This window comes from Ahaetulla prasina, chromosome 8, assembly GCF_028640845.1.
Source record: "Ahaetulla prasina isolate Xishuangbanna chromosome 8, ASM2864084v1, whole genome shotgun sequence".
Lineage (NCBI taxonomy): Eukaryota > Metazoa > Chordata > Lepidosauria > Squamata > Colubridae > Ahaetulla > Ahaetulla prasina.
This window is the reverse complement of record NC_080546.1, coordinates 27,137,513-27,157,772: the sequence shown is the minus strand read 5'-3', so window position 1 is coordinate 27,157,772 and position 20,260 is coordinate 27,137,513. Positions and strand designations below refer to the sequence as shown.

The 20,260-nt window shown below is 39.1% G+C and overlaps 1 protein-coding gene across 1 annotated transcript in view; it reads right to left on the bottom strand.

The window, feature by feature from the left end:
• ARHGEF38 (Rho guanine nucleotide exchange factor 38) overlaps positions 1 to 5,948 on the bottom strand; it is a 58,371-nt gene extending 52,423 nt beyond the window's left edge. The window contains exon 1 of the mRNA XM_058193640.1: positions 5,628 to 5,948. Within this exon, the coding sequence (XP_058049623.1) occupies positions 5,628 to 5,832 (205 nt within the window). The 5' untranslated portion in view covers positions 5,833 to 5,948. The remainder of the gene's footprint in view (positions 1 to 5,627) is intronic.
• Positions 5,949 to 20,260: the final 14,312 nt, after the last annotated feature.

Here is a 20,260-nt window from a genome sequence, read left to right as displayed (position 1 = left end):
AATCCGCACTACTATTAATCTTCTCATCGTTCCCATCACCCATCTCCTTCCACTTATGACCAGTGGTGGGATTCAGCCAGTTCGCACCACTTCGGGAGAACCGGTTGTTAACTTTCTGAGCAGTTTGGTGAACTGGTTGTTGGAAGAAATCATTAGGGCAGAGAACTGGTTGTTAAATTATTTGAATCCCACCACTGTTTATGACGGTATGAATGTAACTTTGTTGCTTGTATCCTTACGATCTATATTGATATTGATTGGTTCCTGATTGCTTATTTGTACCCTATGACTATCATTAAGTATTGTATCTTAGAATTCTTGATGATCTTTTCTTTTATGTACACTGAGAGCGTATGCACCAAGACAAATTCCTTGTGTGTCCAATCACACTTAGCCAATAAAAAATTCTATTCTATTCTATTCTATTCTATTCTATTCTATTCTATTCTATTCTATTCTATTCTATTCTATTCTATTGCTACTAATGGAATAAACGTTAAGCCAATATTCATTTCTTAACAGTATCACAACATAGTTATGAAAGGCAGAGATATTTTTTGATACTGGCTCCTTGGCTCATCTACTCTAGAAGCTGTTCAGTATGTTGCAGACAAGAATGGTCCATCTCCTAATACAGGACCATGTTTACAGTCTTGCGGGGGTTTCTTCAGACTATATTCAAAAATGTCAAGATTGCAACTGTGATAGTACAACCAAAGTTCCACCTTCACATAAAAAACCCAGACAGACGTTTGACTGCACTTGTTGCCCTCTTGACTTTTTTTTTACTACATTCTGTGGACACATTTGCAGTCTTGGAGCTCATAAGTATCACTAAAGGCTTAGGTATGTTCTGAAGCATCCTGCAGTTTCCAACTAAAATGGACATAACAAACAGAATTTCTCCTGGCCAATCTTATCCACACATTAGTAAATTCACTTGGATTGCAAAGGGATGATTGAAAGTGATTCAGAAATATCAAACAATATAAAACACAGTTGCTGGGAGGCAGATTAAGACAGAGCTACACAATCTACAACTATCTAAAATTTACAATACCTTTCCAAAAATTACGACTGGGTTCCAATCTTCATTCATGCACTCATTTGAATTATATCCAAGTTACCTTTAGGAGACACCAACTCAAGGACTCCCCCTGTATTTTATCCTTACCATAGCATTCCTCTTGAGGTAGGTTTGGCTAAAAGAGACTGACTAGCTAAAATCATCCAGAGAGTTTTTGGGACTGAAGGTACATTTCAACCTGGTCTCCTTACCTATACCAACATCTTAGACACTATAACCCCTGGCCACATGATGAAAGAAGGACACTATTAAAATATAGAGGAGTAATTCATTATATGTATTTAATCAATCAAATCACATAAACACTATACCACCCCAAATCCATTGGAGTGGGGCAGCTAATTAATTTAAGTAAATAAATAAAATTGTTTATCTGACCATTCCCATAAGGCCTGAAGGTTGGTTCATAGGTTTGCATTTATAATACATTACGAGTTAAAAAGTAAGGTAAGTTGCCTTCATTGTACTGCATTTTAAAGAATACATAATTAAAATGATAAATATATCAGTTCCCACTCTTGCATCAAGTTTAGATTGATGACAGAGTGGAAGATGGATAAATAGATGCTATATTGCTTCAAAATCAAACTTCAAGTCATACTCATTGGGGTTTTTTTAATCTTAACATCTCATTTTGTACAATTATTAAGCTGTACTACAGTATATGTATTTGATTAACAGGATATTTAAAGATCAGTTTTCACAGGGAGTTTAGTTATACAATGTAAGTATTTGCTACCTTATAAAAAACCAGGAAGTTTTTAGGCTTTCAAAAATACTAACCAATTTAATTAACTATGATTACCTAAAGCTCCAAGAGAATGACATCTGAATAGAGCTTTTAACATGAAAAAGGAAGTTATAAAGGTCAACAGATATTTACATAAGCATTGTTTTTCCACTTTGATAATTATGACCTGTTATAATCCTATTTGTAACTTGATCCATCCAGACCAAAAAAACATCCAGTCATTCCAGAGGTTTATATTCCTACAGGGTTGGTGCATTAAGCAATAAATAAAAAATATATGGTAAATAATTTATAGGAGAGTTAGACATAATGAATGGCAACTAATATAAAAAGGATCACTATACGTCCATCTAGGTCACAAATAACAAAAAAGTCCTGCCTTATGCAAACATTGGCTTAAGGAGGAAAACTATTCAATTAATCCATTATGTTATTATATTATACTCTAGTAGATTCCGTTCCTGTTTAAATTGCTCATAGGATCACCATTTGCAATCTTCTGACAAGCAAAGTCAGAACTGTTAGTAATTGTGTCACTAACTTAACAACTTCAGTGATTCAATTAACAACTGTGGCAAAAAATGAGGCAAACTCACTTAACAACTGTCTCACTTAACAACAGAAATGTTGGGCTGAAATGTGGCTGTACATGGAGCTGAGAATGTTGTCAAATCTGGTTAGAATTATTTACATAAACTGTGCTATATAAGCCAGGCAGTTGAATAAGTCCAACCAACTAACATTATCCAGAGGTTACTTGGTTGTGAAAATCCAGCCACAAGAGATTTCCTACTCTGAAGAAATCCCACAGGAGGGGCTGGTAGCAAGAGCAGCGTGGAGAACTGAGTCTAAATCAGATAATCAGATAATATAGCCCAAAGCAACGTTTTCATCCAGAGGCCTCACTAGAATCTGAACAAATTCTGTGATTTCTCTTCAGGGACTCAAAATATTTTTAATAACTATTTATACTGATAAGAATTATTATACTTACGGGACCGCCTGCTGTTACCACATGCCTCCCACCAACCCGTACGCTCTCACAGAGAGGGACTTCTCAGGGTGCCGTCCGTCAAGCAATGTCGGCTGGCGGCCCCCAGGGAAAGGTCCTTCTCTGTGGGGGCTCCCACACTCTGGAACGAACTTCCCCCGGGTTTACACCAAATACCTGACCTTCGGACATTCCGTCGCGAACTGAAGACACATTTTTTTATTCGCGCAGGGCTGGCTTAAATTGATTTTAACAAATTTTTAAATTCTTATTAACTAATTTTAAATGGGTTTTTTTAGCTTATTGCATATTTTTACTTTTCAGGCTAATTTTAAAATAAGTTTTTTAACTGCATTTTAAATTTGTATATTGTACCGTCTGTTTTATTTCTGCCTGTACACCGCCCTGAGTCCTTCGGGAAAAGGGCGGTATAGAAATCAAATAAATAAATAAATAAAATAAATAAATTAAGTTTACACGTTGTCTTAACCCTCTTGGCCTTATTCAAATACATTACTAAGCCATAATCCATCAACTATAGTGGCTGGGGTCACATATCACTCTAAAATCAAAGCAAATAAAATAGATTATGGCTTGTTGCAAATGCCCATATAGTGTTCAACAAAAGGGCCTCCTTCTCCATCTCTCCAGTTACTTCATGTGCAGAATGGAGGAGGGATTGCCTTTTCTCTTATTTTCCATCTCTATTCTGCTGTCATTATATACGTACACAAAAGGCTTAAAGCTATAATAACTGAAGGTCAGTTCTTTTGGGACCATCCAGTGATTACTCAAAGTGTTGTTTAAACAAGTTTGGGGAAGTTCTGTGCTTTTGAGATATAGATATAAGAATAATGTAAATTATTTTCCTGTTTTTTTCTTGCCTTTCTCTAACTAATGGGATTTACTGTAGATCCTGTCCTGTATATATTGACTAAAGCTGGGAATTGGAAATGGGCAGAAAAAGTATTTCCCAATGTCAGCTTCCTTTTGTAGCTAACCAGAAGGTGGCCTTAACAAATGAAGCATCTAGCAATGCTTTTTCACAGGGAAATTCTTCCTGACTGTCAATACTCTGTCAATACCATACAATCCCTTTGCATATAGGGAAATACAGCCTGTATCCTATAGGAAGGTTCTTGCAAATGGAAAGGATGAGTTTTACATTGCAGGCTATTGTTTGTCACTGAATTCCACTGTTACTGGGACTAAAATGCTCCTGTGAGGTTGCTTTAGGGCAAGGTTACAAACCTGTTCAGCATTATAACCTACATTCCACCAGCAGAATGAGTTTGATGCACTATTATTTAAGTCACTTTGGCAGCAATCCAAAATGATTATTATCTAGCCTAACTTTCTCATAAAGAATTAGGAAAGGTCCTTTTTAGGAGTAGAAGCCCCCCCACCGGCTTTACAGAGAGTTCGCAACTTATGACCATTTGTTTAATGATTTAAAGATGCAATGGCATTGAAAAACGTACAATGGGTTTATGACAGCGGTGGGATTCAATTTTTTTACTACCGGTTCTGTGGGCATGGCATGCTGGGCATGGCATGCATAGCTTAGTGGGCATGGCAGGGGAAGGACCCCACTCCAGAGGAAGGTTACTGTAAAATCTTCATTCCCTCCTCACTCCAGGGAAGGTTACTGTAAAATCTCCATTCCCATCCCACTCCAGGGGAAGGTTAGTGCAAAATCCCCATTTCCTTCCAATCAGCTGGGACTCGAGAGGCAGAGAATAGAGGGGGGCGGGGCCAGGCAGAGGTGGCATTTACCGGTTCTCCGAACTACTCAAAATTTCCGCTACTGATTCTCCAGAACCTGCTGAAACCCACCTCTGTTTTATGACTGTTGTGGCATTTCCATGGTCATGTGATCATGATTTGAGTGTTTGGCAACTGGCACGTGTTTACAATGGTTGCAGTGTCTCAAATTATGTGATCGCCATTTATGACCTTCCCAAGGACTTTCCAACAAGCAAGGTCAATGGAGGAAGCCATTGACCAAGTCGGTTAACAACCATGTGATTTCCTTACGGCAAAAATTCAGGCGAGACTCAATGACAGTGTCATTTATCAGTGAATATACTGGTCCCAACTGTAGTTGCAAATTGAGGATTACCTATATATCTATATATGTGTCTATACATACACCCACACCTGCATGCAGTTATTTTAAATGTATAGCGGTTAGAGTTGGACTTGCCTTGTTCTGTGAATAACAAATTAGTGTTTTCTTCATTTATGGCCTCAGGGACAGAAGCCTGGCAAAATCAATATTCTCACTTCACTTGTTTCACGATCCAAACATCAGCATAACGAAGCAAAACTTTTTTCTCTTTCCAAGACAAATCTTCCCCTGCTTACTCCTTATTATTTCACTTCACGTGTAGCCTGTCCCATAAGGTCTGTCCTTTTAGCAGAACGCATTTTCCACACTGAAAATAGGGTACTTCGCACCTGTCTAAAATGTGGCTTTAAAGCATTGTATAATTGTCAACAAAGTTAATGTGGCCTTTAATTAAAATCTTCCCTTCAGTGTAATGAGATAAGCGAAGTACCTTTCACGGTATTTCTATCTTATGACTCTTTCTGAAACAATAAGAAAACAATATTAGCTGCCTTAAGAATCTTCCAAGTAGAACATCCTCCTCCTCCTGTTCCTGATCATTGTTTCCAAATATATGGATTATTCCTGCCATCATTGCACATTGCTTTGAGATGGTTGGACTAAATATTAAGAAAAGCCAGTCTGATTTTTTTTCCCCCTTCTCCTCCCTCCCTTGCCCAATTTTTACCTTGCAATTTCAGGTTGTATTCACTCCTGTCTGACTGGCTCCTCCTCAAGGTTGCAGAGCTGCTGTTGTGGTCTCCTGCAAGGCTGCTCTCCACCACCGTGTCCGTCTTCCTCCTCTCCAGCATGTACAATCTCTGCTTGAGGAAAGTCAGGTTCTTTTTCCTGACCCCCGCACTTTCTTTTCCAGGAGGATCTTTGGTTTCCATTTCCAAGCTGGTGTTCCTTTTCCCGGTGGTTGGGAAAATAATAATACAAGGAGCTTAGCAGGGAGAGGTGTGTGTGCTTGTTTGCATGGGCAACAGGATCAGCTTCCTTCAAGAAACAGCTGACGTGCTGAAGAGACCCGCATAAGTTCACTTCTTACCTGGCTCACCTGAGTGCCACCTTTGCAGTGTAACCGGGCTCCACCCCTATGAAGTCATCTTTTAGTACACTGACTGGGGAACCAGACACCTGTTACCTGAGAGGTTTGCGGCAGGCAGCAGGTATATGTATAGCATAGCAGCAGGGACCAGATCTCCCTTATTAACTTCTTTTTAGAAGTCGGTGTTCACGTACATTTGCATTTCTCCTTTTCATTTACTTTCCTCTGGGTTTCTTTCTTTTACAAGTTGAAGAACATCTACTTGTTGTTTTTTTATTCCTGCAAAAAATGGACAGGCAGGCTTTAAAGGCTGCTGGCCAGAAAATCCACCTAAGGCCCTATTTATTTTCCCCTGTAGGTAAAATATATGGAGGTTTCTGAAGCTTATTTCTCTTGAAGGGTCACTGTCATGCAGATGAAGCCGAGAGCTCTTCCATTGTCCTACTTAAGGACTTTATTAAAAGAAAGAAGTTAATTCTTTGAGGATTAAGGGATTTTGCTGTTGGGGTGGGGTGGGTGGGTGGGGTTGAGCAATAAATCTTCCCCAAACCCCCCCCCGCCCTATGTAAAACATTCAAAAAATGAATTTGCCAATTGGGCGGCAGAACTTTCTCTCTCTCTCCCTCCCTCCCCCCACCCTCTCTGTCTTGGCAGGAAATCAAAACATACACAAACACACACATTTTGTGGCACTATGCAAGTTATCTCAAAGGAGGGCAGTCCTGAAACCCCAGGTGTGGGTTTAAAGACCTGGAAGCCAGAGAAAGTGTCTTCTCCCATCTGATCCTCACAAAACCCCAATCACCCCCCTTGATCTTTGTAGGGCAGGGGTGTCATTGAGGGCCGCATCAGGGTTGTGTTTCATCTTGGGGACTGGGGTGGGCATGACCAGCTCAATGTCACTCATATCAGGGGGTGTCTGTGGTGGCCCAAATGCTCTGCCAGCGAAAACGGGCTCCCGAGCTCCATTTTTTACTGTGATGGCCTCCTGCAACCCTCTGCCATTGAAAACGGAGCTCGGGAGGGCTGCGGGCCGGTCCTTTGCTGTTTCCAGGGCAGCCCCGCAGGCCAGATCTAAGCACCGCATGGGCTGAATCTAGCCCCCAGGCCTTGAGTTTGACACCCCTTTTGTAGGGGGGGGGATCAGATTTTGAATCTATATCGCCATGATTTTAATCTGACCTGACTGTTCTGCAAATCTATTTGCAAAAAGTGAATCAGTAATATTGGTGTAATCAGGAAAAGCAACATGGGCAGATTAACTCAATGAGCTGACCCCTTCCAGATGATGACTACGACTACTATTATTTTATCTGTCCCTCTCTGGTGGGAACAGCAGTATAAAAAGAAGTAACTTCAGTCAGGGGAAAAAAAGGCTTTGAAATGCTGATTTAGATCAGATCGCTTGAAGCTTGCGTAAATGAGGGAGCACTTTTCTCATTAAGCAGAGGACAACATCCTGTGTTGTTCTCAAACAGTGAAACATATTTTCTTCTGTAGTCATGATTCATCCTTTCTTTTACCACTTTCAGAAAATGTGTCAGAATTCTTTTAAATTTGGTTTTAAAATCCAGCTTTTCAAATTTGTAGCATTTAGTTGTTGTTTTTAAATAGGTAAACAAAGTGGATTTTAATATCTTACGTGCAAGAGTCCATTTGGTAGAGTGGTTTAGAAACCAGGCTAGAAATGGCAGACTGTGAGTTCTAGTCCTGCCTTAGACGCCAATGGCCAGTTACTCCCTTTCAGTCCTAAGAAAAAGGCAATGGCAAACCATTTCTGAAAAACCTTGCCAAGAAACCTGCAAGGACTAGTCCAGGGAGTTGTTGGAGTGAAAAACTAACTTGGAAGCAACACACACACACACACACACACACAAACTTTACATAATACTTAACTTTTAAAAAGACACACCACAAATATTCTAAATAAATAAATAAACTATTAAAGTACAGGTTGGATTATGTTTCAGTTTCCCCCAAATTACTTTATAGAGAATTGGCACAACATAATTGCTCTTTTCTACCCTACCTTCTGCTAACCCTTGACTGATCTGATGAGGCTAGATTGATTTAGATCTAGTTACTAGGTTGAAAGAGCACTAAGAAATCTCAGGACTGTAATCTAGACTGGGGAATTGAAAATAAACATCCTGGAAAAAGGTTGTTCTTTTGTTGGCCAGAAAACTGCATGGAATGTACCCATGATGTCAGCAGTAACTGAAGTTGGCTACAAAAAGGCTTATTTCATGTTATTTGCTTTCCTTCTAAATATTTGTGCATAAGATCTAAAACAAACAGGCCTGACCTCTTAGCAGGTATAGAAACATCACAATATCTGAATATCTTTTCCAAGGCCTTCATAGCTACTCTGCCAAGTGCTAGTCTGCAGGGTACTTCTTTGTTGATTGTTGATCCTAAAAGATGCTATAGATTATGAGATCCCAGGGATCTCCATGGTGGGGGTTCCTCAGAAGGAAAAAGGTGATTTCCCTATTGACTTTGCTTGTAAGAAACCAGCAAGTAAAGTCACAAATCGCAAATATATCACTAAGGAGAAATTTTCTGACAGTGAGAGCAATCAACCAATGGAACAGCTTGTCTTCAGAAGTTGGGGAAGCTTCATCACTGGAAGCTTTCAAGAAGACTGGACTACCATCTCTAAGAAATGGGCCGTGATAGCTCAGGCTGGTAAGAAGCCTGTTATTAGAACACAGCAGCCTGCAATTACTGCAGGTTCAAGCCCGGCCCAAGGTTGACTCAGCCTTCCATCCTTTATAAGGTAGGTAAAATGAGGACCCAGATTGTTGGGGGGGCAATAAGTTGACTTTGTAAATATACAAATAGAATGAGACTATTGCCTTATACACTGTAAGCCGCCCTGAGTCTTCGGAGAAGGGCGGGATATAAATGTAAATTTAAAAAAAATGGTGTAGGGTCTGCTTGGGCGAGGAGGTTGGACTAGATGATCTAAAAGGTCCCTTCCAACTCTGTTAATTTGTATCTTTATGTCTAAAAATGCTAATTAAAATATGCTCTGCCTTCCAAACTTTTGAACTCGTGCTGCAGCCCATCGTTGGGGAACGTCTAAGTTCCCTGAGGGTAGGGTCCAGCATGAGTCCGAAAGCTCGGCAGACATAACCTCTGGTCCCGGTAACCAACCCAGATTGGATCCTGCAATATTATCCTGGGATATTCACCTTCATTCATAAAATACTGTTCTTTTTTCCTTTTTCAACTCTTGAGTAAGTGTCGGAGTGATTTTCTGACAAAAGTATCTGATTCTAGTCCAAATTTACTGATTCCTAAAAATGTGACTTTGCAGTTGTTGCATTTCATCTGTAGCTCTGTTGAGCTTCCTTGTGCTAATACTTCTTACATTCCATGTTCTTACTGTAATTCTATCTTTGGTGCTTCGGATTTTCTTTTCCTGTATGGCAACATCAGTAACTAGATGGTCTGAAGGCTTTAATCTAACCACATCCTAAACACCATTAGTACTCCTAAAAATCCTTACCTCTTTCTTTTTAATATATTGAGTGCCATCCTCAATCACTTTGTATTACAGGTAGACCTCAACTTACTACAATTGAGCCCAGCATTTCTCACATCTCAGTTGATTTCTAAGTTAAAAACAAATTAAAATGCATGTGAGCAAAACAACTCTACCAATCATGTCAAATGTATACTGTACTCTCCAGTGGTGAAATCTCTTTTTTTTTTACTACCAGTTTTGTGGGCGTGGCTTGGTGGGTGTGGTATGGCTTGGTGGGCACGGCAGGGGAAGGATACTGCAAAATCTCCATTCCCACCCCACTCTGGGGCCAGCCAGAGGTGGTATTTGCCGGTTTTCCAAACTAATCAAAATTTCTTTTACTGGTTCTCCAGAAGCTGTTAGAACCTGCTGGATTTCACCCCTGGTACTCTCCCAGTTGTGCACAACACAATGCCCACATACAAACACACATACACACTATAAACATGGTGGCTTCAGCAGGATGAGACAAAGAGATGTAAGGCTGAAAGTTTATTGTTGGTGGACAATGAAATTTGGGAGAACATAGAAGGCACTTGTCCAGTATTCTAGCTATTATATCATCAGGGGTATTTGCAGAGGATGGTCAGGAAGTCACAATCTGTGGAATGAAACTGCAATCAAAATGCTGCCTGTTTTTTAAGTGCATTACATATGTGCATTTACATTATTCCAGGCTGATTTGCATGAACTCTTTGGAGTAGAAATATGGACAAATATTAATGACTGTGTCTGGTACCTCTGTTGCATTTAAGCAATATACTGCAAAATCATACTCAGGTTTACTCAGAAATAAGTCCTACAGTATTTAGCAGAGTTTGCTTTTAAGTGAAGCTGGGCTCACATATCGAATATTAAGCCTTTGTTTATTTAAGCAATGTTTATTGAATAAACCGCAATTAACTGGGCCTGCATATGCTAGGAGAGAAAGAGGTGGGCTTCAGTTCAGCTTCAGTTCTGGAGAACTGGTAGCAGAAATTTTGAGTAGTTCTGGGGAATCAGTAAACTGGCCTCACCCCCATCTATTCTCTGCCTCCTGAATCCCAGCTGATCGAGAAGAATGGGGATTTTTCAGTAACCTTCCCCTGGAGTGGGGTAGGAATGGAGATTTTACAGTATCCTTTTCCTGCCATGCCCAAGCCACATCCACCAAGCCATGCCACATTCACAGAATAAACATCTATTTATTTGCGCAGGACTGGACTAGATTTTAAATTCGAATTGGTTTTAATGGGGATTTTATTATTTTATTATCATTTTAATTATGCGGCCAATTATAATAAGTTTTTTAATGGATGTTTTTATTTGTATTTATATGTATATTTTTATCTGGTTGTTAACCGCCCTGAGTCCCTAGGGAGATAGGGCGGTATAAAAATACGAAAAATAAATAAATAAATAAATAAATAGAACCGGTAGTAAAATTTTTTGAAACCCACCACTGGTGAGAAACCATAATTTGCAAACTTCAACCCTACAGTGCCAAAACCAAATTAAGTATATTACGACTTAGTGCAATGTGAGAACCCATCCAGTATTTTATAAGATTCTAACCTTGTTATTTTACTTTATTCATGTTCTTTCAAAATCAAATACCATTGATTTTAAATGGGATTTTAGTATCTGATAAATTAATGGCTAGGATTTCTTAGGATATATATATATATATTTATTTCTTTTTGTCACAACAGTATACACAAACATTGTCATAAATAAAACAACATATCTTGAAGAAAATATATATATATATAAGTAAAAAAATATGCATCAAGTATATTAATTTGATATAATGAAGGGAACAATAGGACAGGAACGGTAGGCACTTTTGTGCTCTTATGCACGCCCCTTATAGTCCTCTTAGGAATGGGGTGAGGTCAATACTAGACAGCTTTTGGTTGAAAATTTTGGGATTTTGAGTGGAGACTATGGAGTCAGGTAATGAGTTCCAAGCATTAACAACTCTGTTACAGAAGTCATATTTTTTGCAATCAAGTTTGAAGCGGTTGACATTAAGCTTGAATCTATTTTTTGCTCTTGTAATATTGTGATTGAAGCTGAAGTAGTCTTTTACAGGAAGGATATTGCAATAGATGATTTTGTGTGTTAAACACAGATCATGTCGAAGTTGACGGAGTTGTAAGTTTTCAAGTCCCAGGATTTCAAGCCTGGTGGTATAAGGTATTTTGTTGTTTTCAGAGGAGCGAAGAACTCTTCTAGTAAAATATTTCTGGACTCTTTCTATTGTATTTATGTCAGAGATGTGGTATGGGTTCCAGACGGATGAGCTGTATTCAAGAATAGGTCTGGTATTTGTACTGTTTTTTGTCAGATATAGAGATTTAGAAAAAATAAATAGGCATAGTGTATTAAATTTATTACTTATTTTCAGTGTTAATAAATTTGCCCCTTATGCAAATGGATGCTTGCCAGTCTAGTTCATAAATCTGGCTTCAATGACTACAAAGGAGGAAAGAAGGGAAAAGAAGAAGTGGCAGTTCAAATGCCTGAAGCAGGAATACCACGTTCTTTTATTCTATCAAATCCTCCAGACTTGGACCTTATTTGGCATCTTTTTTAAAAAAATAATAATTTGTATTTGTATTTTCGAAGCTAAAAATACAAACTCTGAAAGGGAACAACACTAAATAAAACAAAAATGTGAATTAAAACGGAAGAATATATACATAGATGGTCTCTCCTGTTGAATACTGATAAATATATTTCAACAATGGTTCCCCCCCACCCCCTGCAAAACAGGTCTACAATTTATACACTTCTATACAGAGGTGAAATCCAGCAGGTTCTAACAGGTTCTGGAGAACCGGCAGCAGAAATTTTGAGCAGTTCGGAAAATCGGCAAATACCACCTCTGGCTGGCCCCAGAGTGGGGTGGGAATGGGGATTTTGCAACATCCTTCCCCCAGGAGGGAAGGGAATGGAGATTTTGCAATATCTTTCCCTTGCCACACCCACCAAGCCACACCCACAGAACCGGTAGGAAAAAATTTTGGATTTCACCCCGCTTCTACAGTTCTATTTACCTAACCATTTTGACCTACCATCTATCTACTATAAAAAAGAACAATTAACAGGTAAACCCAACAGCAAAACTAACCTTATTTTGCATCTTAATAAGACTCCACTGTATCTAAACAAGAGAGTTTCTTGACCACTCTCTTCACCCTTTTCCCACTTTAGAAATATTATTCCAGATTTTTGACTTGTTCTTACTAGACACAGATAAGACCCCAAAGAGTTGATAGGAAAATAGTAATTTTTACTATTTTATGCATATGCTAGTATGTATAAATCTTTAGAGAAGTTTATATTTCCATTTTCCACAGACAGTGAACTCTTGAATAGGTACAAACAAACATCAATTGGTAGAGAGAATGGACTTAAAACATCAAAAATAACAGATGTTTGTCTTTGGGGAAGAGTAATAAAATAACCATTAACCAGCTAAACAAATTATTAGGAATGGAAGATAAGATGCTGTACACTGAACAATCTGTTTACTGGCTTCCACAAAATAGTCATATTTCAGAGTGAGACTATAAATCCATGAACAACAATATATTGTCTTCCCATTAATTTCAGCCCCACTGATGACGCTTATATAAATGTTCAAAACAGGGTATTTTTTTCTCCCTAAGTGCAGAAACAGGAGCTAAACTCCACGTAGAAAATATTGGTAATATGTTCCTAAGCAACGCTATTAGAAGCCTATCGGCTGCAACTGTTCTATGGCCCTATACTAATCTTTATCTGTATCTCCACAAATGACTGTGCCAAAAGCATTATACTGCTTCCAGTGCTTGTTGAATAGACCAAAGGTTCCTTGTTCTTTGAAAGGAACCGCTTCAATACATGTTATTAAAAATAATCTTTTGATCTGATGCAAGCACTTAATTTTTCAAAATAATTCTAATCCGGTGACTCCATTTGCAAAATTGGATACAATCCAGGGTGAAATGCTACCGGATCGGACCGGATCGCATGATCCGGTAGCAATCACGGCTTGAAATTCAGCAATCCGGTAGTGATGGCGAAGCAAAGATCTGCCCACCCACCCGGGTCATTACTTCCTGGTTTTAACCAGAAAGTAATGTTTTTTTTAACCTTCTGCGGATGCACATGTGATGTGTGCGGGCGCGCGACTCAGGAGTGCACCGAAGCGTGCACTCCTGAGCCAGTAAGGAAGGTAAGCAGATTTCACTCCTGATACAATCATAAAAAAAATCTAATGATCATTAAGGGTTCCAGGGCAGCCCAATAAAGCATGGAAATATAAAGAAAGAGACTTCTCTTTCCACAATGATCCAGAGGTGGTATTCAGCAGGTTCTGACCAGTTCTGGAGAACCAGTAGCGAAAATTTTGAGTAGTTCGGAGAACCGGTAAATACCACCTGACTGGCCCCGCCCACATCTATTCTCTGCTTCCCAAGTTCCAGCTGATTGGGAGGAAAGGGGGATTTTGTAGTATCCTTTCTCTGGAGTGGGGAGGAAATGGAGATTTTACAGTATCCTTCCCCTGCCATGCCCACAGAATCGGTAGTAACCATTTTTGAATCCCACCACTGCAACGAACCTTACTTTCTTAAAATGTCGGAAGCCTTTCAATTTGAGTTTATTAATTGCTGGATTAATTGCTTGAGGCTACTGCTCCAGCATATGAATCAATCAAGTGATATGTCTTAATTATCTGTTGAAAGTTTACAGAGGACAAAACTCAAAAAAGCAAGGTCTACAGTACCCAGGAGAAGTAATGCGTATTTTTTAGGCTTCTATGAAAAAGGACTTGTATGTTTACCCATATACAAGTACCAAATGTACTGTATATATATAGACAGAAGGTAATCTGATTATCAAAATAAACAACAAAGGAAGGAAACACATTAGATGCCGAGAGGCAGAGAGAAGCAGGGTGACAAATTACCTTAAAAACATTAATGGAACATTTTATTTGTAGAGCTTGCAAAAAAAAAAAAACCTCTTGGGAAAGGAGTACTAAAAAAGCAAAGCTACTAAAAGATGATGCAAACTTATTTCTGAATTACTGTAAAACTGCACTTGCAAGAATGCAGTGTGTCCATGAAATGTACGTATACTTAGCTCTTTCTATAAACATTTTCAAAACAGCAAAGGGATGCCAGCTGCTTCACATTCCCCTACTGACCTACAGAAACCCAAAGGGGAAATTTCTTTTCAGTCAGTTTTGATTGAGTTTTCAGCCAGCTCATGAGTTTCTTTGAAACAATACAGTACAGATGGCCATTGCTTGCTCCCAGGATTTTTTAAAAATTGTCTAACTCTGAAATTTCCTAATGTCCCCTAGTCCGAGGAATAGCTATCGGTAGGTATGACTTGATTTAGTGTTTTATAATCAGCCAAGATCCGATAGGTACTATCACCTATCAAAGTAATAAACATTTAGTATTTTAACTCCTTTTACCAGATTGTGTCCAAAGTCCTAATTTCTAGGTTTAAATCCTGACCTGATTGCATTTCCCAAGTCCACAACTACAATATTCCTCAGTGCTTAGCAGGTATTGCAATAATATGTAGTATTGGAGAGTTGGATTATTGTGTGCAACCTTTCTGATGCAAACATTCATTTGATTTATCCAATTTCAAGAGAAGAGAAATCAAAACTGAAGTACATCATTTAAGTATATATCTGGATATTAGATTTTAGGCTTTTGTCCGAGTCTGTACAGCTCTTTTTGCTGTTCATGAAGATACAGAATTGTTCTGGACAGAATTGTTGTGTATAAATAAAATCCAGATTAATGACTTGGGCTGGCAGGTTTTTCTTCTATGGCATTACTATTTTTTTTTTCATTTTTGTCATTAATAGAATTAATGCTTATAAAGCTAAGTTATATGAGCAAGAGTAACTGAAATTTTCCATCTTTAAAAATCATTTTTAAAAAAAAAAATATAACTCAAGGTGGAAAATATACCCAATACTCCTGCTTCTTATTTCCCCTGCAAATAAATAAATAAATAAATCTTTTGAGGTGGTTGGATTGAGAACTACTGGCCCAAAGTTACCCAGCCAGCTTTCATGCCTAGCATTCTGTCTCCTAGTTTCTAGGCCAGTATCTTAACCACTACATCAAACTGTCTTTTTTCTTTTCTTGAATGGGAGTAGTTATACTTTTGTTTGGTAACACTACTTTTCTGATAGGAAAGTGAGGCAATTGTTGCCTAAACCAAACTAATTCAATTTGTAACAATTACCACCTACTGAAATCAAAGGTAGCTTTCCTTACAGCCCTGACAAATTCCATCACAGGAAAGTGCAAATAACTGGAATTAAGCGTATTCTCCAAAATAAATAAATAAATAAAAAATAGTACAGATGCTGGTGGCCAGAGACAGATGACCTGTCCATTCAAGAAAACAGAATCTCTGCAGCTGCCAATCTATGCAACAAATTTTTACAAGGCCCTCTCCATTTCCTTTTTGAGGACAAACAGTACTTCCAGAGCCCAACGGTACTTCCAGCATTACAAGCTTACATTTTGGCACCAAAGCTCAATGTTATGTCAGCTGATATGCCCAGATATCATGAAGTCAAAACTGTTTCCACTACCAGGCCCAAAGGATCAGTGTTCAGGAAATGTTCCATTTTAATACAGAAAGTCCAGGTCTGGGTACAGTTATCAGGTATTGAGAATGGATATTTAGCTGCTACGCTGCTCTTCACTCAATTCCAAAATGCAAGAAATTTCAATTTGAACTTTTGCAACTGGCAGAATTTACCAGAATTTGTGCAGTACTTCACTTTCCTATTTTCATGAGCAGTTCAACAGAAGGATGTCTGTCTTGGCTTGGCCCTTGGTGTTAGCTGATCAGATTCCGATTTATGTTCCGACAGTTCTTTTCTTTGGCCATGGCTTGTTGGGGGTGCATATACCTACTATGTGGTCAGTATGTGATGGTCAGAAATCACTTTCACTAGATCCATCCCACCACTAAAAGATTCTAACAACAAAGAATGCAATGACGAAACAGTTAAAGCAAACCTCTTCAACATTTTCTTTGGCTCAGTTTTTGTTAACTCCGATAACACATATCCGACTTTCCACAAACGTACCAGCAATGATTATGATGATTTAACTCATATAGATTTCACAGAAGACAACGTTGGAAAAGCTCTTCACAACTTAAAACCATCGCTATCTATTGGACCCGATGGACTGTGCGCATACTTCTTAAAAAAACTTTCCATTAATATAGCAGAACCCCTAAGTATTATCTTTGAAAAAGCTTTCACTACCAGTTCTCTTCCCAAACTTTGGTCACTAGCCACAGTCATCCCTATCTTCAAAAAAGGAGACCCCAGCTTAGTCGAAAACTACAGACCGATCTCCCTTTGCTGTGTCACCTGCAAAGTCATGGAATCTATCATCAACCAATCCATTACCTCATACTTAGAAACAAACAACCTACTCTCCAACAAACAATTTGGTTTCAGAAAAAAATTATCATGTAACTTACAACTTCTGCACTGCAAAAACATATGGACTTCAAATCTTGATCAAGGCAAATCAATAGATGCAATCTACATAGACTTCTGCAAAGCTTTTGACTCAGTAGTACACGATAAACTTCTCCTAAAACTAATATCCTATGGCATCTCAGGACCCCTCCACAAATGGATATCTGCTTTTCTGTCTAACAGACAACAAGTGGTCAAAATTGGCAATGCTCTATCAAATCCTGTTCCTGTCAAGAGTGGCGTTCCTCAAGGCAGCGTTCTTGGACCAACACTCTTTATACTATACATTAATGATCTTTGTGACCATATCTCAAGTAATTGTGTTCTCTTTGCTGATGATGTCAAACTATTTAACATCACAGACAATACTTCTATCATTCAAAACGACCTTGATCATCTAACCGCTTGGTCTAAAAATTGGCAGCTCCAAATTTCAACCAGCAAATGCTCAGTCTTACATATAGGAAAAAAGAACCAAAAACTAAGTACATACTAGATGGACATTACCTTACAGATGACCCCATCCCGTTAAAGACCTTGGAGTTTTCATGTCAAATGATCTAAGTGCCAAAGCCCACTGCAATTACATAGCAAAAAGCTCTAAGAGTTGTAAACCTAATCTTGTAGTTTCTTTTCCAAAACACCACACTATTAACCAGAGCATATAAAACATTTGCTAGACCAATTCTAGAATACAGCTCGCCTGTTTGGAACCCTCACCACATCTCTGACATCAATACAATTGAACGTGTCCAGAAATATTTTACAAGAAGAGTTCTCCATTCCTCTGAAAACAATAGAATACCCTATCCCACCAGACTTGAAATCCTAGGCTTAGAAAACTTGGAACTCCGTCGCCTTGACAAGACCTAAGCTTAACTCACAGAATCATCTATTGTAATGTCCTTCCTGTTAAAGACCTTGGAGTTTTCATGTCAAATGATCTAAGTGCCAAAGCCCACTGCAATTACATAGCAAAAAAAGCTCTAAGAGTTGTAAACCTAATCTTGTGTAGTTTCTTTTCCAAGAACACCACACTATTAACCAGAGCATATAAAACATTTGCTAGACCAATTCTAGAATACAGCTCACCTGTTTGGAACCCTCACCACATCTCTGACATCAATACAATTGAACGTGTCCAGAAATATTTTACAAGAAGAGTTCTCCATTCCTCTGAAAACAATAGAATACCCTATCCCACCAGACTTGAAATCCTAGGCTTAGAAAACTTGGAACTCCGTCGCCTTCGACAAGACCTAAGTTTAACTCACAGAATCATCTATTGTAATGTCCTTCCAGTTAAAGACTACTTCAGCTTTAATTGCAATAATACTAGAGCAACTAATAGATTTAAACTTAATGTCAACCGCTTTAATCTAGATTGCAGAAAATATGACTTCTGTAACAGAATCATCAGTGCTTGGAACACTTTACCTGACTCTGTGGTCTCTTCCCATAATCCTAAAAGCTTTATCCAAAAACTTTCTACTATTGACCTCACCCCATTCCTAAGAGGACCATAAGGGGCGTGCATAAGCGCACAAACATGCCTACCGTTCCTGTCTTATTGTTTTTCTTTTCTTCTTTCTATATATATGCTTATACCTCCTTATATTTACCCATATATGTTTATATACTATATAATCTTTTGTACGATTCCTACATATATTGTTGTGACAAAATAAATAAATAAAATAAATAAATAAACTGGGCACTATCCATAATTACATGCTTTAATGCTCTTTCTTCTTTATCCTGCCCATCTTATTGCTGTATGCGCTGACAAACTTGATGAGGATGCTATTCCTCTCATTTATTTGATCTATATGCTTTTACTTAAAAGGCAGCGTGAAAGACTGTAGTTTTCTCCAGAAGCCAGGAAGACTTTCCGCCCTGCCTTTTAACCAGAAGAGTTGACCTTTTTCTATTGGCTTCATCTTCAGTGACCTAGAGTGCAATATTACATCAATGGCATGTGGTTTATTAGCCAAAGTTTATGGCGTAGTACACTATCTGAATCTAAACACACGGATTAGCCACCATATCGCTCCTGATTAAATGGAGCCATGAGGGTTTTTTCCTCCCCTTTCTCAACCTATAAAATTGTTGGAAGAGATGTCTATCTGGGTTTATTTCTTTATTTATTACATTTGTATGCCGCCCTTCTCCCGAAGGACTCAGGGCGGTTCACAGCCAATAAAAACCAAAATACATATAATACAGATTAAAAAAACAGTATAAAAAACTAATTTGATATATGGCCTAAAAATTTCGATTAAAAACCCCATTTAAAAACCCCAATTTTGGTTCAGCTCCAAGTGGGGAAAAAGACACTGGAAACATGGAGACTGCTTGGAAAGATGGTTTAATGGTGGACAGGATCACATGGTTTGCGTTTCTGAGCAGAAAAAGGACGAGATGCTGAGTGTGCCTAGGTTTTATGCCGTCTCTGAGCTTTGAACTTCCTGGGGCACAGGAAGTGTCCCGATTGGTTGTCAGACTCCCAGGGGGTGCGGGGTCTTAACTAGCCCTGCTGGCTGATGTAATCTTCCCAGGTGCCATGTGGTGAGTTTCTGTAGCTAGATGGGTCCTATTTTGTTGCAGATGATGGTCCCTTGACAAAGGTGGTGGTGGGAGGAATTGGGTTTCAGCCTCTGGCCCATTGACAAAGGTGGAGAGGGGGAGGCAGGAAGGTGAGAGCTGCTTTGTCTTTAAAACATGTTTCTCCATTTGTCATCCAAGGAAATATATTCTGCCTTTTTAACATCTCCCAAAACATTTCATTCTTCTAGGAGAGGGGTGGATATGCCTTTCAAGCAGAAGTGTTTTGATGGCGCGAGGGGAATATGCCAGTCCCCCCCCCCCCCGCGTGCTTGGCCTGCAAGCTCTTGCGCGTTCAGGGCACCACAATGCAACTCGAGAAGAGCCGAGGCTGCCTTCTTTTGGGCTCCAAGCAAACCCCTAGGTCAGTGTGGCCAAAGAGACCGCAGGACCTGCAGCCAACGAAAAGGCGCAGGTGTTTCCAACCTTTCCCCGCCAAATATTACAGTCTTCCTGCCTCCCGCCTTCCTTTCCCTTCTCGCCGCTTTGCAAACGCCTCGAACTCTGCCCTCCTTGAACGTTTGCCCAGGATTTTCTGGTTCGATCGGAAAGTTAACCCGGACGGCGGCAAGTCCACAGAATTTGCTGGGCATGCTCGAACTCCACCCGCCGCGCCGGAGGAGG